General features: G+C 45.1%; 1 protein-coding gene across 2 annotated transcripts; it reads right to left on the bottom strand.

The window, feature by feature from the left end:
* Positions 1-746: 746 nt before the first annotated feature.
* LOC137305826 (uncharacterized) lies at positions 747-11083 on the bottom strand. 2 transcript variants are annotated; one of them, XM_067974752.1, is made up of 5 exons: positions 10433-11083; positions 8744-8837; positions 8225-8293; positions 4942-5846; positions 747-2556 (listed from the first exon to the last, which is right to left on the bottom strand). In XM_067974752.1, exons 2-5 carry the CDS (start codon positions 8781-8783, stop codon positions 2473-2475), a joined length of 1098 nt encoding a protein of 365 aa, XP_067830853.1. In that variant the 5' UTR covers positions 8784-8837; positions 10433-11083; the 3' UTR covers positions 747-2472. The 2 variants fall into 2 exon arrangements, with proteins under 2 accessions (XP_067830853.1, XP_067830854.1); XM_067974753.1 differs by lacking the exon at positions 10433-11083 and having other exon boundaries at positions 8744-8925.
* Between the last annotated feature and the right edge of the window lie 13533 nt (positions 11084-24616).

Consider the following 24616-nt stretch of genomic DNA (forward strand, 5'->3'; position numbering starts at 1 on the left):
GGAAGTGGGACTGAGGCTGAGTGTGGAGTGAGCTTTGCTCTGTATCTACTAATGGAATCCCTGACATGGGAATACTGACACTTGGCGCTCAAAACGAGACCATGTTTCTCTGCTTCAACTAACATCTTCGCCTTGATGAACATGAGGATAAATTCACTGATCTCTTTGGGGACGGTAGTCTAGTGGTTATGTTACTGGACTAATAAACCCAGTTAGACTTGGACACATGATGTGAGTTCGAATCCCACCATGGCAAGTTGAGAATTTGAATTCAATTTTTTAAAAAATCTGGAAATAAAAAGCTGACATCAATAAAAGTGACCATGAAACTGTCGGATTGTGATTAAAAGCCCAACTGGTTTAGAGAAGGAAACCGGCCGTCCTTACCTGGTCTGGGCCTATATGTGACTCCAGTCCCACACCGATGTGATCGACTCTTAAGTGCCCTCAGAAGTGGCCGAGTGAGCTACACTCAGTTGTATCAAGTCACTATGAAGAACGGTACTGTGGGAGAACCTTCACCACACGGACTGCAGCGGTTCAAGGCGGCAGCTCACCACCACCTTCTCAAGGGGCAGCTAAGGATTGGCAATAATTGCCAATCTATTAAGTCCACTCGAACCAGATAATTTGAGCCAATACCTTTGTGTGGAGTCACCGTAACATCATGGCACCTGACCCACATTGCAAAAGATCCCCCCAAAAAAAGCTGAAACATAAAAACAACTCGGAGACAGGGACAGTAGTTGTAGAACTGGATTTATTGTCTCACACATATTGGTTGTCAATACTTTTGTGTGAGGATGATGGACCAAACTGTGCCAATGACTGCGAGGGACTCGCCTCAGGCACCTATGGGAATACAAACTACTTCCATTACCATGGTAACAAACCTAAAATAAAATAAACCCAGAATAATTAATAATAAGACAGGTATGGTTGTCAGGAAAGAGCTTATTAATATAACAGTCAAGGAAATGGCAACGTCCCACCGGCAATGGAAAACTGGATTTTTCAGAGTTTTGGACTTGAGAGAACGAGGCCTCATTTTTAGCCTCCGTCAGGTCAGTTTAACCTCAGCATGATAAAGATAGCTCACCAGTACATCGTTGCCAGTTTTGCCATTGGCATGACTGACTTTGGATTATATCTTGGTGATACCTCCTAGGCCTCTGTCAGGTTCCCATAGCAACATGCCGACGGTGTAAACTAGGTTAATCGGGTGGGTGGCGGTCTGTTTTGGACCAATGACTTTTTTTTTTGAACGGGCTCTCTGGAACCTTCTAAAATGTAAGGCAGGAGACCAAACATCAGTTTCTTTTTCCTTTGAAAATAGAGGACAATTTCTCTCCCCACAACCTCCCTGATTATGTACCTGATGATTTGGGGACCGCATTTCTTATGGTTTTCAATCAGCTTCCATCAGAGACTACCCATGGCTTACCCTCCCTCCCCGATTATCCTCGAGTCTCCGCAGTGCAGACGTGAAACAGCTGAAATGAATTCCCACCAAGAAGTAGAGCTAGCAGCTGCAGCAAGTAAACTCATCACTGAGATGTTTTGGGAGGGGGGGATTTTTTGTCGCTAATTTGCCCCAAGGCAGAATGACCTTTCCCTCCCATGAGATGGTAATATCTCCTCAAAAGGGTAAGTCTGAAATTGTGAGATCATTTTTATAGGAATATTCCCTCAAGAGATCCAGCGTTGAAGGAATTAAACAATAAAATAGGACACCATCACCTCCACGTTCCCCGCCAACTCACACACCATCCCGACTTGGAAATATATCGGCCGTTCCTTCATCGTCGCTGGGTCAAAATCCTGGAACTCCCTTCCTAACAGCACTGTGGGAGAACCGTCACCACACGGACTGCAGCGGTTCAAGAAGGCGGCTCACCGCCACCTTCTCGAGGGGCAACTAGGGGATGGGCAATAAATGCCAGCCTCGCCAGCGACGCCCACGTCCCCAGAACGAATAATAAACACCAAGAGCTGAGAATGATAGAATCATGAGTTGGAGAGGGAGAGGGCATTTTCACATTCGCTAAATCGATAATGGATTAAATTGCCTACGCGTGTCCCGCACTCCTTATTTGGGCATCATCATTCCGTGACACGTGGTCACGCCTGCAGCTGCTCTCTTCTACCATTAGATGGCGCTTTGACCTGACTATGAGCGACGCCATTGGGCGATTTCTCTAGTCTTATTTTAAGAAAAGGGAAAGGTTGATAGCTTTTAAATTTTAGGGTTTTTTTCTTCAAAATCCAACCCTTTCATAAACGGGTGGACATTGCCAATTATAAACAACTAACAAAGGCTGCATTATATACCATGCAACACTGCACCCTGTCCATGCAGCTTAAAGCCTTGGACTATAACAGTACATAGCCGGCAAAGTAAATGAGGGGAAAGTGTACAGTTAAAAACGCACGATAAACAATGTGAGGGAGACGAGCGCTTGTGAAAGTGCTTTAGCCCCGTCGGATGGCTCGCAGTCTCTCAGCAACTTTCTTCAGCTCCTTCTCAATCTCGGCAAGGTTCCTCTGCTCGTGTTCCTAGGGAAGAGAAGTTTTTAAAAAAAATCACAGCGAGCGCCAACTCCAGCCGGGGAGACGTGTAACTGTACCGATTATATCCAGGGTGGTCCTTTCCAGCAAATCCCTCTGACCTCCTGGGACCTGGATCCAGGAGACAGTTCATTCCCTGATGGGAGATTGTTCTCTCCCCTCTAGCCTCCAACTTCTCCGTCACGGCCTATTCAGTTACGATTGTGGCTGTGATTATTTGTGGCCGTTCCACAAATTAACTGTCCCTCTGTGACTGGTATTTGCATTCCTGACTCATAATTTTTACCTGTTGTTCTCTATCCCCCCTCCTCTCCCATTTCTCTCCCCCTCCCATTCCACCCTCCCCTGTTTCTCCTCTTCCCCCCATTTCTCTTCCCCTCCCCATTTCTCTCCCCCTCCCATTTCTCTCCCCTTTCCCCCATTTCTCTCCCCCTCCCATTCCACCCTCCCCATTTCTCCTCCTCCCCCCATTTCTCTCCCCTCCCCCCATTTCTCTCCCCCTCCCCCCATTTCTCCCCTCTCCCCTATTTCTCCCCCCTTCCCCATTTCTCTCCTACCCCTCATTTCTCCACCCTCTCCCCCCATTTCTCCCTTGGTTCATTCCCCTCAATCCCTATCGCCAACTCCCACCCCTCACCCCAAGCTTGTTCAGTACTATTAACCAGTTCCATGTATCTTCCATTCCTAAGGGGTCTACACTCGAAACGTTGGCCTGTCTTCTCTTAAGCCCGGATGGTTCTATTGTGCATTTTCTGTTTCTCATTCATTTGCTGTTAATCGGAAACCTCGCTCGCTCGTGAATCCGAGCAAGAAAGCATCAAACGTTCCACCCGAGGCAAGTACGCATCACTGTAGCTCGACGGTAAGTGGACAGAAACGTGTGAGCTGTGAAGGATTAATTGGAAATTCAATGTGACGGAGGCCCTGAGGAGCTTTGCTTCAAGTGCAGTAATGATTCAATTAACCAAATACTCAGTCAATACAGTCGGCAGCTCTGGAGTTAGTTGGAAGACAGCCAGGGATTGTAACCCAGCTGGAGATAGTTGGACTTAAAGTATCTCTTTGGCCTAACGCTATACTTCGTAAGTTAGCATCTCATCAAAAGATCAAGGGGGGGGGGGGGGGGAGAGAATTTCCTGTGGCTCAGTGGCTAGCCCGCTCGTCTCTGAGTTAGAAGTTCGTGGGTTCGAGTCCTACTCCAGGAAACTTGAGCACAAAATTCAGGCTGACGCTCCTAGTGCCAGCACTGAGGGAGTGCTGCAACGTTGGAGGCGCCGTCTTTTGGATGAGACGTTAAACCGAGGTCCCCGTCTGCCCTCTCAGGTGGACGTAAAATATCCTATGGCCACTATTTCGAAGAAGACCAGGGGAGTTGTCCCAGTGTCCTGGCAGATGTTTATCCTCAACCAACACCAAAGGAAAACAGATTACCTGGTCATGTATCTCACTGTGGTTTGTGGGACTGTGCTGTGAGTTAATTGGGCTGCCGCGTTTGCCTACAAAACAACAGAGGCTCCATTCCAAAAGTATAATGTTGGCCGTGAAGTGCTTTTGGGGGATGTGCCAGGTGATATATGAATGCAAGTTCTTTCTTTCAAAATTGTGGCAGTTTAATCAAGAACATCACACCATCAAACGGCGATGCCTGGACCCAGTGACAGTACAGCACTAGATTACCCAAGGTGGCAAATTCAGCCAGTTTGGCAGTTCCGCAGAGGACCAGGTTCTGGCTCGAGACAGTTTGAGAGGTTTGTTGCCCAGTGAAATTTGTGTGGGAGAAAGGAAGGCAGTGAATTGGAACGGTTTCAACATTTGCTTCAGATTTTAAGGGCTGTTAAAGAAAGAAGAAACTGGTTGGAGGAAGAGTCCAGAACAAGGGGGCAAAACTTTAAAATTAGAGCCAGGCCGTGCAGGGGTGATGTCAGGAAGCACTTCTTCACACAAAGGGGAGTGGAAATCTGGAACTCTCTCCCCCCAAAAGCTGTTGAGGCTGGGGGTCAATTGAAAATTTCAAAACTGAGTTCGATAGATTTTTGTTGGGTAAGGGTATTAAGGGTTACAGAACCAAGGTGGGTAGATGGAGTTAAGATACAGATCAGCCATGATCTAATTGAATGGCGGAACAGGCTCGAGGGGCTGAATGGCCTCCTCCTGTTCCCATGTTCCTCACTGCACTGCAGTATCAGCCTGAAGTATGTGCTCAATTGCTGGAATGGGAATTAAGCAGCACTATTGTGGTATGAAAGGGGAGTCACCTTGAATTGAAGGAAGCTACCTTCAGCGTGAGGAATGCAGAAGATCGTTGAAGAAGATCCCACCGTTCTCACTCACCTAGAGATTCGGGAGAACCATAAGAAAAGATTGTGTACTGACCTCATATTTAAGTTTCCTTTCTTCCTCCTCCACTTCGTCCTCCTCCTCGTCCTCTTCCTCCTCATCCTTTTCTCTGTTTTCAAATTCATGGTGCCTCTTCCTTAGGTACTCAAGGTCATCGGCATGTCTCTTCTTCGAGTCCATATCTTCTTCAAGATGAGGGTGTCTCTTATCATCCCATGACTTCTTCTCAAGAGAATCTTTGTCATCGGTCTCTTGTAGATAGGTTTTTGAATCGTAGACCTTGACTCCCTTTTCCTCTGCTTCAAACTGATCGGTTTCTTCATCACTGGCATTTTCTTCAACTCGTTTCTTAACAGTTCTCTGTTCTTCCTTATTTCTCTTTTTAAAGTCATCTTCTTCTGAACTGTACTCTTTGCTGTAATGCTTCTTCTCATTTGCAGCTCTCTTGTCTTCTTCATCTTCCAGTTCCTCCTTGGCGATCTTCTCAATCAGCTCGTCTATCTTGAGGACATCACGTTCTTCCTCCTCACGTTCTTTCGATCTTGGATCCTCTTTCTCGGATGGTTCTCTATGTCTCTTCTCAGGACTTCTCTTGTCTTCAGCGTCGACCTCTTCTTCACTTTCATGCATAACTATCTTGGTGTCATCTTCACTGTTAACAACTTCTTTATCTTCATGTTGCTCCTCCATGCTTGCATCTTTGCTTTCCTCATAATTTTTCATGTCTTCCTCTCTCTTTGAAGGGTTACGCTTCTTAGAGTTGGCTTCTCCTCGACTGCTCACACCGTCTCTCCACTCAGCACTTCCTCCCTTCTTGTCAAACATGTGTCGCTTTTCCATGTTGTCCTCCTCGTTCCATTCTATGCTTTCTTCCTCTGAGTAGTTCCACCTTTTGTCGCTTTCGAGAGCCTTTTCCTTGGCTGAGCTTTCTCTAGTCTCCTCTGTGGATGAAGAATTGAGAGTTAAGTATATTCAATATTCCAGCAGGTCTTTAGTGGAGTTGCTGATGGTAAGTCGAGGATGTGCTAACTTTCAAACAACTGAAGCAGGTTTGATAGTCTAGTGGTTACGATGCTGGATTAGTAACCCAGAGGTCGTGCGTTCAGTTCCCAGCAGGGAAAATTATGAAAGTGAATTCAATAAATCTGGTAATTTGTGGGCTAGCACCAGAAAAAAAACTGACCATGAAAGCTGCTGGATGGTCAATAAAACCCAACTGGTTCATTAATGCCCACTGGGGAAGGGAACCTAGCACTCCCGTCCAATCTGCACCGCACGTGACTCCAGTCACACATTATGCAATTGAGTCTTAATACCCTCTGAAGTGGCCTAGCAAGCCGCTCGGTTGTAAGAAGCAATCACCACTGTTGGAGGTGCCGCCTTTCAGGATGAAATGTTAAACTGAGAACCTTGCCTGCCCTCTGAGTTGAATGTAAAAGATCCCATGTCCACTATTTCAGAGAAGAGCAGGGGAGTTCTCCCTGGTGTCCTGGCCAATATTTATCCCTCAACCAACATCATTACAATCATATTATCTGGTCATTAACACATTGCTGCTTGTGGGAGCTTGCTGTGCGCAAGTTGACTGCCGCAGTTCCTACATGAAAGGCGCTATATAAATGCAAGGCTTCCTTTTTTTCAAAAAAGGGACTACCTTGAGGAAAGTGGTGTACTCCTAAGGGGCCTGTCCCTTTAAGGCAATTTGTCATGTACACACTTTGGGGAAGTGCTCTGAGTAGGCACACCCTGAGGTCAATTGAAGATTACTGCTGAAGGAAATTTATCTCTAGATTGGCAACTGCTGGTAAATCCCCAAGGGCATCTCAAGGTCAATTAGAGACTATTTGCTGTTGCTGAGGGAAGTTAAAATTGATCCGTTGCGATTTGTCGCTGATATTTGAGTCAATCGGCTGCAAGTGTGGACACACATTTTAAAGTGTAACACTTGCAAATGTGACTGACACACCAGATGCAAGACTTTTAAAAAGATAGCTAAATAGACAGATAACAGACATAATTGTACTTATCAATCAGTTTTCTTGTAATTTTGAGTTTAGAGAAAAATTAAGCAATTTATGTCCACAAACCTTACTTTCTGTTGTCACAATTTCTGGCCATACTTTCTTTTAACAGTTCTCAGTCAATTTTGCTATGTCAACTGTCACAGTGGCCATGAGTGGCTTTGTAGCACAAGTTTCTGAAATCTCCTTGCCAACTCTGTTACCATACACACATATATATATATAAAAAAAACTTATATTCACCATGGGCGGTGCTACAGGCAATTTACTAATAATATATGAAAATCTTTTTGAGTTTTTCAGTGAATCACAATTGTTACACAAGTCCATTGGAACCAATGGGTAACACTGTGACTGTGACTGTGACGGAAACACTTGCCATTCTTACTGCCTCCAGTCGATGGCACTGTGACCTCTAAAAACATACTATGTGATGAACTGTTAATCTTACTTGAACCTCTCTCAGCCTCTTTACAAGACAGCTAAAAGATGAGCCATTTCTTCTGATTAATCCTGAGATAAGCCACAGAAAATGTATTAGCGATATATTCAAAGCTTTACCATAGAGCGTGCGATTCCTAGAAGAGTCACCCTTCCTTCCTGTAACACTTTCCCCATCAGGCTTTCATTTATCACATTTTCCCCACCTTCCTGGCTGACAATGATCTGCTAGCAGGCTCGAAGGGCCGAATGGCCTACTCCCTTTTTAAAAAATTTGTTCATGGGATGTGGGCGTCGCTGGCAAGGTTGACATTTATTGCCCATCCCTAATTGCCCCTTGAGAAGGTGGTGGTGAGCCGCCTTCTTGAACCGCTGCAGTCCGTGTGGTGAAGGTTCTCCCACAGTGCTGTTAGGAAGGGAGTTCCAGGATTTTGACCCAGCGACGATGAAGGAACGGCAATATATTTCCAAGTCGGGTTGGTGTGTGACTTGGAGGGGAACGTGCAGGTGGTGTTGTTCCCATGTGCCTGCTGCCCTTCTCCTTCTAGGTGGTAGAGGTCGTGGGTTTGGGAGGTGCTGTCGAAGAAGCCTTGGCGAGTTGCTGCAGTGCATCCTGTGGATGGTGCACACTGCAGCCACTGTGCGCCGGTGGTGAAGGGAGTGAATGTTTAGGGTGGTGGATGGGGTGCCAATCAAGCGAGCTACAACCTGCTCCTATTTTCTATGTTTCTAGTAATTATTAAATATTTGCATTTAGGTAACGCCTTTCATGTCAAAATGCCTGACAGAATTTTACACCCTGAATTACTTATTGATGTGTGCTCTTTAAACTGGACAAATCGTCATGGTTACTGTACCGTGATGTGTGAGTTCTTCCAATTGTTTCAGGAGATTCTGATGACGAACCATGGTTCGAATCCTTTCATCTACCCAGGAAAAGAAAGGTCGCAGTTAGTTGGAGGAGAGGTTTCATATCCCAGGGACACAGGCAAATTAGATTGAGGAGGATCAGATAGATCATAAAAATATAACCAAAGGAAATTTACAGCCATAGAAAATTAAATGAGAACATAATGAGAAACTGACACAGAGACGTAATTTTAAAAAGAGAGAGAGAGGGAGAAAGAGGCAGATAGATAGAATACAGAGAGAGGGAGAAAGATGAAGGAATCAGAGAGGGAGGAAGATGAGAGAGACAGAGTACACAAAGAGAGAGAGAGAGAGAGACAGATGCAGAGACAGAGTGCAGTCAGAGAGAGGTAACAGCAACCACGGAACTGTATCCTATAAAGAACGAGTCAGCACCATCAGGAAAAGAGGGGAGAGAAAGTTAGAGGCAAAGAAACGAGAAGAATGTATTTGAGGAACAGTTCAACCTTCTTTGAGGATCTTGCTGCATTCACTGCTGACTGGCATTGGGTTGGGTTTGGAAAGTGTATCTGAGATCACTTCGACAATACACCTGGTAACCTACAGAGGGAGACAAAGATACACAGAGACATTTAAGTACACCTACCGATATCGGGACATAGGAACAGGAGGAGGCCATTCTGCCCCTCAAGCCTGTTCCATCACCCAATTAGATCATGGCTGATCTGTATGTTAACTCCATCTACCCGCCTTGGTTCTGTAACCCTTAATACCCTTACTTAATAAAAATCTATCAATCTCAGGTTTGGAATTTCCAATTGACCCCCAGCCTCAACAGCTTTTTGGGGGAGAGAGTTCCAGATTTCCACTCCCCTTTGTGTGAAGAAGTGCTTCCTGACATCACCCCTGCACGGCCTGGCTCTAATTTTAAGGTTCTGCCCCCTTGTTCTGGACTCCCCCCACCAGAGGAAATAGTGTCTCTCTATCTACCCTATCAAATCCTTTAATCATCGTAAACACCTCGATTAGATCACCCCTTAATCTTCTATACTCGAGGGAATACAAGCCTCATCTACGCAACCTGTCCTCGTAATTCAAACCTTTAGCCCCGTTGTACTGAGCTGTAGAATTACATTTAGATGGGGTTAACTAGGCTGAGAGGGTGATGGATTACGCAGGGACCTCCATTAACAGGCTCCACGAGCACTGTGCAATTTAAATACATTCCTATGAACAATTCATCAGGTTTCTTAACGACTAAAGTTAATAGAAAATGTGAAATTAAAGGTAACGTGTGTGAGACAGACAGTGGTCTCGAGGCTGGGTAAATCCTGGGGTTGGGTTTTTCAGTCACTAACTGAGACCCTTCACCGTCTCGCACCAATAACATAAACTTGGTCAGAAAACCCTCGGATATGTTCCCACCAAATGTGGGGAGGAGACCGTGACCCAGGCCCTGAATTTCCTATCCCATTGTGACAGGAAACTGGTACACCTGGGGGAGCACCAGGGCGGGGGGGTCCAGTATAAAACACCCCTGCCCGAACATGGGTCAACATATTATAATGACCTGCAAATGAGGCCGTTATATCATGTGGCACATTTCCCATCACTTAGCAACGCTGCGCATCCCTGGTGTCCGGCGTTGCTAAGGGCCTCGGGGATAGAGATCAGGAGAGGGAAGAGGAGAAACTGGGTGGTGGAAAGGGGAGGGGGGGGGGGATGAACAAGAGGCCAGAGCTGGAGGAGCGCAGAGATCTCGGAGGGTTGTAGGGCTGGAGGAGGTTACAGAGATAGGGAGGGGGGGGCGAGGCCATGGAGGGATTTGAAAACAAGGATGGGAATTTTAAATCTGAGGCGTTGCTGGATCAGGAGCCGATGTAGGTCAGCGAGCACAGGGGGCGATGGGTGAACGGGACTTGGTGCGAGTCGAGATACGGGCAGCAGAGTTTTGGATGAGCTCACGTTTATGGAGGGTGGACGATGGGAGGCCGGCCAGGAGAGCATTGGAATAGTCGAGTCTGGAGGTTACAAAAACATCAAAAACTTTACTGTCTCCTCCCTCCCCTCCCACAAGACATCCCTGGTGATTTAGCAATGTTTAGCTTGGGTTTTAAAAGGCTGAAAACTGCAGAAGAGGGAAGACATTTTAAACAACAAAGGCACAGAACAAGCCAAGAGAAGGCAGTTTTTACCTTTTCATCCTCCTTCAGCAGCTCAGATGACAGAGGCCTGCAGCTGACTGCAACAGAGAAATAAAATCTCGTTTATATAGATCGACACAGTATTTGTGGAATTCTGCATTAATACTGATGGCAGGGCAGTCATTAAAGTACAGTAGGTCTGGGCTCCAGAAATCTCTCCCCCCCCCCACAGCCTGTACATCTGATTATCTCAGTCGTGGCTCAGTGGGCCGCTCTCTCACCTCTGAGTCAGAAGGTCGCGGGTTCGAGTCCCGCTCCAGAGACTTGAGCACAAAATCCAGGCCGACACTCCCAATGCCAGTACTGAGGGAGTGCTGCACTGTCGGAGGTGCCGTCTTTCAGATGAGACATTAAACCAAGGCCCTATCTGTCCCTCTCAAGTGGGTGCAAAAGATCCCACAGGCACTATTTCGAAGAAGAGCAGGGGAGTTCTCCCTGGTGTCCTGGCCAATATTCATCTCTCAACAGAATTAAACAGCATTGCTCACATTGCTACTGTCACTGTGCTGGTTTCCTGTATCTGCTCTAATTTCACTTACCACGTCCTCTCCACTATATGGAACGATCCAGATTTCTTCAAATCAACTTTGATTCTTAAAAATGAGAACTCTCCCATCTGTTATTAATCACAAGGTCTCGCAGCCCTGCTTTAGTTTTATATAAATATATATTTACTTGTATATTCCGTGCACATAATTCAATAACCTGTGTAAATTTGGAGAGAAGGTGTCTAGAGGATACACGTGATGTGATGGGATCGATGCTGCTTTAACACATCAGACTGATCCACAGTTAAAAAAACAAACCCGCACCTGATAGAATCTGGACCAGGTCGTTCACACTCAGTCTAACGAGGTGGAAATCGTTTTAATAATCGTCACCCACCGGAAGATTGGCCATAATACTGGGCAAAAAAAATTGCAAAGGAAATAAGGCACGGAGACTGAGCTCTTAAAGGGGTTTGCTCTCACTGAATTCTTTCGTCTATTTTCAACTGTCTTTTTAACCCGGGATTGTATGGTTAACACTTTTGTATAATGACCATCTGTGTTTCTACAAGAATGTCCTTTGGATTTGGTGTCGTTTTATTTTCTCTCTCCAATTGCCTGAAAGAGAGGCAGAGAGACACAGAGAAAGATAGACAAAGATAGGGAGAGAGAGATAGACAGAGAGAGATAGACAGAAAGACAGACATACAGAGAAAGATAGACAAAGATAGGGAGAGAGAGATAGACAGAGAGAGGTAGACAGAAAGACAGACATACAGAGAAAGATAGACAAAGATAGGGAGAGAGAGATAGACAGAAAGACAGACATACAGAGAAAGATAGACAAAGATAGGGAGAGAGATAGACAGAGAGATAGACAGAAAGACAGACATACAGAGAAAGATAGACAAAGATAGGGAGAGAGAGATAGACAGAGAGAGATAGACAGAAAGACAGACATACAGAGAAAGATAGACAAAGATAGGGAGAGCGAGATAGACAGAGAGAGATAGACAGAGAGACAGGGAAATAGAGATAGAAGGACAGAGAGAGAGAGCGAGATAGAAAGAGAGGGACAAACATACGGAGATACAGAGGGGATAGAGAGAAGGACACAGAAAAATAGAGACAAATAGAGAGAGACAGAGAGACAGAAATAGAGAAATGGAGAGAGAGGGACAGAAAGACAGAGACACAGAATTACAGAGACACAAGGAGGGAGAGAGAGGGGGGAAGGAGAGAGAAGGCACAGGGAGAGGGAGAGACAGACAGCGAGCAATAACTCCCGTCTGTCTCTGTCCAAGGTGCTGAAAGCGGATCCTGACGCGAAGTAAATGGATTTCGCTTTCCTCTTGGAAACTATTTGCATTTTCTCCATGAAATATTAACCAACCAAATACATAACCCCTCAAAACCCAAACTTTTGCATATTAAACAGCATATAACCAATAAACATCTGGTAATTACAAAACAGCTCGTATTGAACGGGTAGATTTAAATATTTCAAAACATATATTTTTTTAAATTCACATTAATTCTACAACCAACTTACCCTGGTAACAGAACAGAATCCAGGCTAAAAACCCTTTGAAAATCATCTTGGATTTCAGATACTGGTGGAGTTTGGAGTTGAGGGGGAATTGGTTTTTTTTTTGGGAGGGGGGTTAGGTTTATATTTAAATATTTTTTTTTGGTGACAGAAGCAAAGAAACCTTGAGGGTCAGAGGGAGTGTTTGGAATGAGTTTCGTGCGGGTAACGGGGTAAAGGGGACAAGCGATGGGGGTGATGACACCTGCGTCTCCTCTCCTGATGTGCTGGAGTCTGAGATCTTTATGGGATTTTTTTTTTAAATAGCCAGTGGTACCAGAGGAAGTGATGTCAATCTTTCTACAGGAGCTCATTGCACAGATCTTTAAAGGCACGTTCAATCACCATTTACTATCCGCAGGCAGAAAATAGAACACAGCATGAATCGACCCTTTGAGCTATTGGACTGATATTAAATCACCCCTTGCAACAGTAATATCAATTAAATGTAATGATGGGGATCAGATGAAGGGGACTGTGTGAAAGAGACGTTCTAATGAAACTCAGGTTCACTTATTGACAATATATCTGCAGAAATTATTTTCTGACCCTTTCCAAGTCTGCTCAATCATATCATGTTTCTCCTGTCAAAATCTTACAGAATTGCGACAATGGTGGTAGATTATTTGAATGGGTCCCCCAGATGGTACTGTAGTCTACAGAAAGAACAATGGATACCTGGGAGCGAGTTACAGGCTAGAATCTAATCGATGGTTCATATATAGAATAACGGAAACCATGAGTTAGAGGCTGGAATCTGAGGGGGTTCGGGAGGGGGGGTTTCTAAATAGAATAACAGATACCCAAGAATAAGTTACGGTCTGGGATCTAAAGGCGGAGGGGGTGTTGGATGGTTTATACATAGAACATGTATGAAGGCAATACAGGAATCTGATCAGGCTTTTTTTTGCAAACCTTTTACATTTTAATTTGATTTTGAATTTTAACCACATAAAGCGAGTGCGCACAGTACATAATAAACTGAGTTTAGCGAATGCATACTGCAGCTTTCTAAAGCTTGTGCAGAATATGATAGATCTAGATATTTGGCGTAGTCTCAGAAGTAACAAATCGGATGTTACTACAATTTACTGATCTTCCATTGGGGCGGGTGGGGGTTAAAAGAGACCTGAAAATATTATAATATTTCAAAACTCATTACGTTATTGCAAATTGACCAATTCCCAAGTGTTTCAACAATCATTTGCATTTATATAGCGCCTTTAACTAAGTAAAACGTCCCAAGGCGCTTCACAGGAGCGTAAATCAGACAAAATTTGAAACCGAGCCACATAAGGAGATATTAGGATAGGTGACCAGAAGCTTGGTCAAAGAGGTAGGTTTTAAGGAGCATCTTAGAGGAGAAGAGAGAGGGGGAGAGATGGAGAGGTTTAGGGAGCTGAAGGCACGGCCGCCAATGGTGGAGCGATGGAAATCGGGGATGCGCGAGAGGCCTTACACTCCAAGTCTTCTGTGGGAGGGTCAGTAACCAGAGGACACAGAGTTAAGATAATTGGCAAAAGAACCAGAGGGGGAGATAAGGAGAAACTTTTTTTTACGCAGCGAGTTGTTATGATCTGGAATGCGCAGCCTGAAAGGGCGGTGGAAGCAGATTCAATAACAACTTTCAAAAGGGGGATTGGATAAATACTTGAAAAGAAAAAAATTGCAGGGCGAGAGCAGCGGGAGTGGGGCTAATTGGATAGCTCTTTCAAAGAGCCGGCACAGGCACGATGGGCCGAATGGCCTCCCTCTGTGCTGTAAGATTCTATGCGGTGATTCACCCCTCCCACCTCCAGCTAGTATCTATTCTGTTTTGGGAGAGAGTCTTCCAACAGGGCAGTGGGTAAATCTCAGAACGGTCATCGGTACTGGTAGCTTGGATTGGTGTAGACACATGGGGAGCCTTATTATGGTATTGGCTTCACATGGTACTCGAGCGAAGTGGGCATCTGCACGTGTGTGTTTCCTTACCTCAATACTCTGCCCACCAGTGTCTAGATGCCAATTGAGCTTAATATAATGTGATTGTAGGGTCGATGGGCGATTTGTTCATATTAAATTATTTTTAAACTTCAAGCCTTCCCGATACTGATCCTTTTTTGTCACCGAAGTGATGAAGCCCAACTCAGGTCTGCAACTTCAAGTCAAGATGGGCTTCAAAACTATTCTATCGGCGGGCAGTTCCTCCCCCTCCCCACCAATGTGCTGCCTCCCCCAACGTACACACCCATCACATAGAAACAGTCAGGCTCGGGAAATGCCTATTCAACACACTGAAGGTCATCCTTCTATCACCCTGACTCTCCCGGCCCTGCGTTCTACTGCATTTTGAATGCTCCTTGTGCTGTTATGCAGCAAATTAAAGAAAGTAATTCATTCATATAGCACTCAATCATGTTCCAAAGTGCTTCCTATAGAGTGAATTGCATCGTGTAGGGACACGGGAACAGGAGAAGGCCATTCAACCCCTCGATGCTGTTCTGCCATTTAATTAGATCATGGCTGATCTTCATCTCAACCCCATTTACTCGCCCTGGTTCCATAACCCTAAATACCGCTGGCCTAACAAAAATCTAAGAATCTCAGCCTTGAAATTTTCAATTGACCCCCAGCCTCAACAGCTTTTTGGGGGAGAGAGTTCCAGATTTCCACTCCCCTTTGTGTGAAGAAGTGCTTCTTGACATCACCCCTGAATGGTCGAGCACTAATTTTAAGGATATGCCTCCTTGTTCTGGACTCCCCCTACCAGAGGAAATAGTTTCTCTCTATCTCCTCTTTCAAATCCTCCATTCATTGTAGACACTTCAATTAGATCATCCTGTTGTTGTAGTTCTCATCTTTTGAGTAAATTGCACATTTAGCTGATGAATAGGAGCTTTTTTTTTTAACACATACAAAATGGAGACAGAGTTGGGAGAAAGACTTCAGAAACTCACTCCACAGAGACACCTGGTGGCCAACGTCGGTGACCGCACCGTGACATTTGACATAGCAATTCACAAAGGGCGATGGTGACAGAAAAACGTAACCAAAATCACGATAACGGGAAGTGCAAGCCCTGTGCAAGGTTTTTAATAGTCTATTGACTCCATAGTCTATGTTAAATGATTGTTGACAGAGCAAGATTCAATGGGAAATGTTGACATAGCAAATTGTAAATATTGACGGAAAAGTATGATAAAAGGAAGTATATGCTTTATGCAAGACTTTTTAAATATAATAGATAGCTGTTTTAAATTTACTTTTCACTAATTTAAATTCATACCTTGCTGATCCTGTTACCCTGCCCTAATTTGAAGTAATATTTTTGCTTATCTATATCATTTAATATTTTACATTCCTTGGTGAGGGCCCCATTCTACAACTAACCTACTACAAATATTTGTTTACATCCAGCCTTCAAAGCCAAAATCATTAGCAAAAGTCACTTTTATATAATTAAATTGCCCATGGTCAGTGGTGTCCATTAGGATTATTTGTTTCTTACAAAACTGAGGTCAGCTGCTGTGGCCCAAGATTGGCCAGCAGAGCATAGACCGGGTATCGAACCCGGCACCTTCTAGTCTGCACTAGCTAAGCAGTATATTTACATACTATGCCATTAAGAGGGGGGGGAAATGTTCGGTTGTAATTATGAGATGCTTGAGAAGAAGTGGCAAGTCTCAAGGATACAGTACGATGTAAATGGACTTTAACACTGATACAGCAGCAACTTGCATTTATATAGCACCTTTAACATAGTAAAACGCATCAAGGCGCATCACAGGAACGTCAGCAGACTGAAATTGATACCGAGCCACATTAGGACAGGTGATCAAAAGAGGTTTTAAGGAGCGTCTTAATAGAGGAGAGAGAGGCGGAGAGGGATAGGGAGGGAATTCCAGAGTGTGGGGTCTAGATGGGTGAAGGCACGGCCGCCAATGGTGGGGGATGCACAACAGGCCAGAGTTGGAGGAACGCAGAGATATCGGAGGATTGTAGGGTCGGAGATGCCCTAAAATTAAGTTTTGGGAACAATGTTTCTTGAACGAAGTGTCAAACATAAAGTCCTGGATTTTTACTTCGAAAGGAAACTTGAATTTGAGCCAATCAAGGTCCAATAATTCAGCAAGTTGACAACGGAGTCTCCAGACACAATCCTCATCGTCGAGTTAATGAAATGTTGCTGAGGAGTTTTTGCACTATAGTTCTAAAGATTGATTGGTTTACCAAAATTTTATTTGACAGGTTACCAGATAATCTGATGTGCCTGGAACAGCAGAAGGTCATCACCAGCAATATAAAAAGAAAGAAAGAAATTGTATATCTACAGTGCCTTTCACAACCTCAGCGCTTTACAGCCAATGAAGTACTTTTCTGAAGTGTAGTCACTGTTGTAATGTTGGAAACACAGCAGCCAAATTGCGCACAGCAAGATCCCACAAACAGCAATGAGATAAATGACCAGATCATTTGTTTTAGATGTTAGTTGAGGGATAAATGTTGGCCAGGACATCAGTTGATACCTTACGAAAAATAGGCACTTGGTCTGGATGCTGAGCGGTCCATGAAATCACACCCCAGTGTTGGGATCAACTTTTTAGTGGGGAGGGCAGGTTGAGAAAATTGAAAGAGTGAAAATAAAAAGCTGGAAAAAAAAATTCAGAGGGATGGAATAATCACGGGAGCTGCACTGCATAATGCACCCTCCGTGATCTCTCCGATCCACCAATCCTGGCCTCTTGCGCATCCCCGATTTCCATCGCTCCATCATTGGCGGCCGTGCCTTCAGCTGCCTAGATCCTAAGCTCTGGAATTCCCTCCCTAAACCTCTCTGTCTCTCTCCGCCTCTCTCTCCTCCTTTAAGACGCTCCTTAAAACCTACCTCTTTGACCAAGCTTTTGGTCACCTGTCCTAATATCTCCTTATGTGACTCGGTATCAAATTTTGTTTGATAATCACTCCTGTGAAGCGCCTTGGGACGTTTTACCATGTTAAAGGCACTATATAAATGCAAATTGTTGTTTTTGCTGAAATTTAAAATAGTGTTTTATTTAATAGACTTCAAAACTTGTCTGTAAAAAAGTCCAAAGAGAAAAAAGAGAACTGGTGCAATATTAATAAGCAATGGAACAAAGAACACAAACACTATACTTTCCAAAAGACCATTTGACAGCTCGATAATAGCAGCACTCAGCTCACTGCTTCCCATACCATGGGTGCTCTGCATTTAACTCCTCGATGCCTGTCGTAGGTCAAGGGGGTCGCGGAAAGGGGAACATACTGGGAAAAAAATTGGGACAAAAAGGGACAATTTCCTGCTCCTCTCACAGGCTCATCACCAGCCGTCACTAAAAACGTTACAACTCATAATTCTGATTTTTAATTTTAGGACAGAAACACTGAGGTTATCCACAACAGCTTTAATCAAGGTGATTGACAGCTGCTGAAGTCCTTCTGAGCTGCAGACAACAGGGCATTTATCTATTATTTAAAATATTCCCCAGAGGTTATTAAACATTAGATCAATCTTTCTTTAACTGACAGCTAGGACTTGTTTTTAACTCACTGTTCATATTAAAGTTCATACAATTAGCTGCTTCTTTTTTCCACCTTCATTAAAGTCAACAGTCCCCCCCCAACCCTCATGACGAAATTCTTTGGAGAAGCAAGTCACGCCTTTCGTTGCGCTGGTGACAATACCAGCTGACATGGAGGCCAGGAAGGGGGCTTGGGTGGTCAGCAGTTTAGTGGGAATAGGGTCGAGGGAGCAGGAGGTGGGTCTCATGGACAAGATGAGCTTGGAGAGGGCATGAGGGGAGATAGGAGAGAAACTAGAGGAAGATGCGGGTGCCGGGCTAGGGCAGGGGGGGATCCTCAGGGGAAGGGAGGGAAGCAGCTGAAGGAAGGTACACACACAAACATGGACAATTACAGCACCGTGCCTTGCTCAGATCAACCAAAGTATCGGCAGGAGGCCGCGTTCGGTTTGATCTGACCCTTTCATTTTTTTTCTTGGTGTTCTCGTTAAGTTGCCAGGGTCAGGATCGAGCATCTCCCACATCACTTCACACCTGGCAACACCCTATCCCTGCAGGTTCCACCCCAGCTCCCGACCTCTGCGTAGGTCACTAGACATCACCTCTCGCCCTGTTGGTGGCGGCAGCGTGCCCCCACACTCTGTAATTCCCCCCACCCAAACCCATCCACCTTATTGCTGCCCACCCCACCTTCAAAAATGTTCCTCAAAGTCTTTGCTGGCGAAAGTGTGTTGTTCTGATACTTTGGTTGATCTGACCAAGGACAACACTATAATTTGCCGTGTGTGTGTGTGTGTGTGTGTGTGTGTGTGTCTACACAATCTTTGCATGGTACTCAACACGTTGACATCTTCCGTCTGTCCTCTCAGGTGGACATAAAAGACCCCACAGCCGCTATTTCGAAGAACAGCAGGGGAGTTCTCCCTGGTGTCCTGGGCCAATATTTATCCCCCACCTAAAAAAGTTATCTGACCATTATCACATTGCTGTTTGTGGGATCTTGCTGTGCATAAATTGACTGCCGCATTTCCTACATTACAACAGTGGCTACACTTCATTGATTCATGGGCACCAGCAACTCACCCAAATACCCACAATTTATCTTCCCATTAACTGTGCAGCACTGCCTGGTGCAGAGGTCCAAGCAAGAGTTCGGAGGGGAGTGGACAGTGCTGTGGGAGGATTAAGATGCATCAAGAACCACAAAGAATGTGACAATGTTTTTTGGGGGTTTTCCTTCCGCTATTCTCCCCTCCTCTGCAGGAGGTGCTGATTCCATGGGTGGCGATACCTTCTCCTATACTTCACTGAAGAGTCCAAACTTCACCCATGAACCGAGACGGTGAGTCTCGTCAGGGCTGTTTGACGTTCGGGGAGCAGTACAATCGAGTCCAATTCCTGTCCTCAAATGGCGTTAATCCTGCACGCACGCTTTCCACCAGCGGTGACTGGACAGGAATCGGGAGCAGAAATCTTAACTGAACTTTGCCCCCTTTCCCCTTCCTTAGCCCAGAGAATTGACACCAATCGTAAACCAGCTCAGCACAGAACCTCTGTGGTTCACGGTTCACAAATGTATCACGGTTGTCAAACCTCGGACCACCGTGATACATTTACCCGCCGAGTCATTAGGATAGCTCAGTATTTTGATTTTACATAGAATTTACAGCACAGAAACAGGCCGTTCGGCCCAACTGCTCTATGCTGGTATTTATGCTCCACATGAGCCTCATGCCACCCCTACTTCATCTCACCCTATCAACATATCCTTCTATTCCTTTCTCCCTCATGTGTTTATCCAGCTTCCCCTTAAATCCATCTGCACTATTCACCTCAACTACTCCTTGTGGGAGCGAGTTCCACATTCTCACCACTCTCTGGGTAAGAAAGTTCTCCTGAATTCCCTATTGGATTTATTAGTGACTACCTAATATTTCCTAGTTTTGGACTCCCCCTCAAGTGGAAACATCTTCTCTACATCTACCCTACTGAACCCGTATGTAATTTTAAAAACCTCAGCCTGTTCAGTCCTTCCTACTAGTTATAACCTCAGTTCTGGTATCTTTCTTCTAAATGTTTTTTGCACCTTCTCCAGTGCCTCTATATCCTTTGTCTTCAGTCCCCACCACAAACTCCGTTCCCTCGCCACCGACACCAACCCTCTCCCTGGCCACTGTCCGAGGCTGAACCAGACCATTCACAACCTTGTTGTTCTATTCTAATAATGGGTACGGTAGCATAGTGATTATGTTACTGGACTAGTAATCCAGAGGCCTGGACTAAAATCCAGAGTCATGAGTTCAAATCCCACCACGGCAGCTGGTGAATTTTTAAATTCAATTAATTAATTAAATAAAAATCTGGAATTAAAATACTAGTATCAGTAATGGTGGCCATGAAACTACTGGATTGTCGTAAAAACCCATCTGGTTCACTAATGTCCTGTAGGGAAGCAAACTCTGCTGTCCTTACCCAGTCTGGCCTATATGTGACTCCAGACCCACAGCAATGTGGTTGATTCTTAATTGCCCTCTGAAATGGCCTAGCAAGCCACTCCGTTGTTCAAGAAGGCGGCTCACCACCACCTTCTCAACAGCAATTAGGGATGGGCAATAAATGCCGGCCTCGCCAGCAACGCCCACATCCCATGAACGAATAAAAAAAAAATTTGACCCTGAGATGAGCTTCTGATCACATATCTGCTCCATCACCAAGACTGCCCACTTCCACCTCCGTAACATTGCCCATCTCTGCCTCTGCCCGTCTGCTGCTAAAACCGTCATCCGTGTCTTTGTTATCTCCAGACTCGACTATTCCAATGCTCTCCTGGCCGGCCTCCCATCTTCCATAAACCTGAGCTCATCCAAAACTCCAAGACGCTCCTTAAAACCGAGCTTTTGGTCACCTGTCCTAATATCGCCTTATGTGGCTCGGTGTCAAATTTTGTTTGATAATCGCTCCTGTGAAGCACCTTGGGACGTTTTACTACGTTAAAGGTGCTATATAAATGCAAGTGGTGTTGTTGTTGTTTTTGTGATATGGAGACCAAAACTTTGCACAGTACCCTAAGTTCCAATTATAGTCAAATAAATGGGGTATAATATCCAGGAGAGATAGCCTGCACCTTATTTAAACACACACACACAATTGTTGGCACTTTATCTGATTACAAGAGGAAATATAATGGCTTTTACCGGTTTAGATGTTCAGCTATTGTTCTCCGTCATAAGCCTTTCACTCACGAAACAAAGAAATGGCAATAAAAAGAAATACAAGAGCAGGAGGGTTGTGTGTGTTCAATAATTCAGACAGGGCCTAGGGAGAGAAACACATTCAGCCAAGATAGCAGGTGGCCTGAGAGATTATAGTGTGTGCGTATTGTGTGTGGGATCAGCCCCACCCAACCTTACTCTCAACTCCTCTCAGATTAATCACTTGGCCTTCACAATACTTTACTTACTTACCAGGAATGAAATATTGATGTCCCATTGAATTGCAATGGAAGATGTTACTGAATGTAAAGCGGCTTTGCACAGTTACAGGTTGGAATGGGCTCTAATCTCACACACAAAGTAACAGAAGTCTGGAGTTGGGGCTTTAAGGTGGGCATTAAAGGAGAGGAGGGAGGTGGAGAGGCGGAAGGGTTTAGTGGGGACAGTTCCAGTGGGGCCTGAATGGTTGAAGGCACGGCCGGCAATGGAGAGGCAAAGGGGAGAGGGGAATGCACAAGACGCCAGAGTCAGAGCGGGAGCAGGGTGTCTGTTGGGCTGGAAGAGGTTACAGAGAAAGGGAGGGATGAGGCCATGAAGGGATTTAAACATGAGGGATGAGAATTTTAAATTGGAGGCATCGGGGGGGGGGGGGGGGGGGGTTAGGTTGATTGGTAATTTCCTGTCCTTTTTTGTATATTCACATGGTCGAATAGCTTGCTGATACCGCTCATCGTTCTGAAGAATGGGTAAGGCACCAGGGGGCTATAGAACTGGACCCTCAGCATGAGGGGAGGGGAGAAGAAAGGATATTTTGAAAGCGTTTATTTTCTTCCTGTTTATTTTCTTCCACCTCCGTAACATTGCCTGTCTCCGACCCTGCCCCAGCTCATCTGCTGCTGAAACCCTCATCCATGTCTTTTGTTACCTCTAGACTCGGCTATTCCAATGGTCTCCTGGCCGGCCTCCCATCTTCCACCCTTCATAACGTTGAGCTCATCCAAAACTCTGAAACCAGTATCCTAACTTGCACCAAGTCCCGTTCACCCATCACCCTGATGCTCACTGACCTACATTGGCTCCCGGTCTGGGAACGCCTCCATTTAAAAATTCTCATCCTTGTTTTCAAATCCCTCCCCATCTCTGTAACCTCCTCCAGAGCCCTACAACCCTCCGGGGTCTCTGCACTCCTTCAATTCTTGCCTCTTCCGCATCCCTGATTTTCAATGGCGGCCGTGCCTGCAGCTGCCTAGGCCCTAAGCTCTGGAATTCTCTCCCTAAACCTCTCCGCCTCTCTCTCCTCCTTTAAGACACTCCTTAAAATCTACCTCTTTGACCAAGCTTGTCTCAATATCTTCTTATGTTGTTCTGTGTCAAATTTTGTTTGATTACGCTCCTGTGAAACTCATTGGGACCTTTTATTACATTAAAGGCGCTATGTAAATGCAAGTTGTTGTTGTTGCCTGAAGTTTTCTGCAACTTGGTATAAAATTCATTCAATAAAACTTTAGCACTCTGCAATTCTCGCTTGGCATTTATATCTAGCGCCTGGGCTCAGGGTCACTATGTTCATTGAGGTGCCTCAGCTGATGAATAGGACAGAGATAAAGTAACAGTGAGTGATGGACTGCACAAGGCAGCTAGAGTCTGGAATTGAAATATCTGCCACTGTGCAACCTCGATCTTTGTAACCTATTCACTCAAGTACAGGAGAAAAATTACACTTACATTGCAATCGAACATTAATCATAGTGCTTCATGAGTTATCGATGTTTGTGGGTGTTACTTACCTGCATTAGGGGAATGTGCAAAAGGCTTGTTATGTTAGAGGTCAAAAAAATCCTGTTATGCTTTTAGTCTATACACGGATATTAATTCCATGCCCTGTGCCATTTAGCCTCTTGCTCCCTACAAACCACAGTGTGGATTTACATGCATAGTATCGGAAAGAAAGATTTGCATTTATATACTGTCTTTCATAGCCTCTGGACACATCCCAAAGCGCTTTACAACCAAGGAAGTACTTTATGAAGCGTAGTCGCTGTTGTAATGTAAGAAACACGGCAGCCGATCTGCACACAGCAAGATCCCACAAATTGCAATGTGATAATGACCAGATAATCTGCTTTTTTTTTAAAAAGTAATGTTGGTTGAGGGATAAATATTGGCCCAGGACACCAGGGAGAACTCCCCTGCACTTCTTCGAAATAGTGCCATGGGATCTTTTATGTCCACCAGAGAGGGGAAACGGGGGGGGGGGGCCTCGGTTTAATGTCTCATCTGAAAAACTGCACCTCCGACAGGTAGATGCTAAAGATTTCATGGCAGTATTTCGAAGAAGAGCTGAAGAGTTCTCCCCGGTGTCCTGGGCCAATATTTGTCCCTCAAACAACATCACTAAAACAGATTACCTGGTCGTAACCCAGTGGGCAGAGTCCAACTGGAGCCATGCCAGGTGAGATTAACTAATTCAGCACAAATCAGGTCCTAGGTTTGATCGCTGATTTGTGCTGAGTTAGTTGATCACACCTGGAGTGGATCCAATTGGACTCTGCACACCAACCCCCACCCCCCTGCACCTTGGGTTAGAGAGTGGGGTAGGGAATTAGCCAATGTTTCCTCTTCTGACTGGTATCCAGTGACCCTTGTTGGAAAGTGTGCATAGAACCAGAGGTTTACAGCAGCAAAGGAGGCCATTTGGCCCATCGTGTCTCAGCCAGCTCTTTGCCAGAGCAATCCGAACCCAATCCTATTGCCCTGCTCTCTGCCCATATGCCCGTATCTTCCTCTGCTTCATGCGTTTATCGACCTTGCCTTTGAAATAGTCTCTGCCTCGACCATTCCCTGTGGGAAAGCATTCCACGCTCCAACAATCTTCTCCATAAAAGAAATTTCTCCCAATTTCTCTCCTTGGTCTCAGTGACAAATTGATGACCCCTTGTCACTGACTCTCCATTCAGAGGACATAGTCTTTCCTTATTCATCCCACCAAACCCTTCATAATATGGTGGCTGCTGACACTCTGTCTTCAGGTAGGAGCACGACCGGTTCCTGACCGGGACAGAGGTCACACCATATAGAAGGCAAGTGTCTTTATAGATAACACGATCTCCTGGACTGGTTTCAATCGCCTGAGCGGGTCGGAGAGGAATTTTCCAGAGTATCTTTTCCCTTATTGGCCCTGGGATTTTTCTGTTTGTTTTGCCTCTCCCAGGAGATTACATGGCTCGGGGGGGCAGTAGGGGAGAGTCTAGTCATGATGTTCCAGTCATCATGGTGTGTAGGACAGTCTTGATGGACCAGTTGGTCTTTTCCTGCCTGTCATTTTCATATGTTCGTATTAAAATTCTCTTCTTATCCTTCTCTGC

The sequence above is a fragment of the Heptranchias perlo genome, chromosome 41 (assembly GCF_035084215.1).
Source record: "Heptranchias perlo isolate sHepPer1 chromosome 41, sHepPer1.hap1, whole genome shotgun sequence".
Lineage (NCBI taxonomy): Eukaryota > Metazoa > Chordata > Chondrichthyes > Hexanchiformes > Hexanchidae > Heptranchias > Heptranchias perlo.

Excerpts from the sequence above, each read along its gene's own strand:
- LOC137305826 (XM_067974752.1), bottom strand. The coding sequence starts at position 8,783 with ATGCCAGTCAGCAGTGAATGCAGCAAGATCCTCAAAGAAG. Across the intron at positions 8,294-8,743 it reads CAGCAAGATCCTCAAAGAAG|ATGAAAGGATTCGAACCATG; the intron begins GTTGAACTGTTC and ends TTTCCTGGGTAG. Across the intron at positions 2,557-4,941 it reads AAAGGAAACTTAAATATGAG|GAACACGAGCAGAGGAACCT; the intron begins GTCAGTACACAA and ends TCTCTTCCCTAG.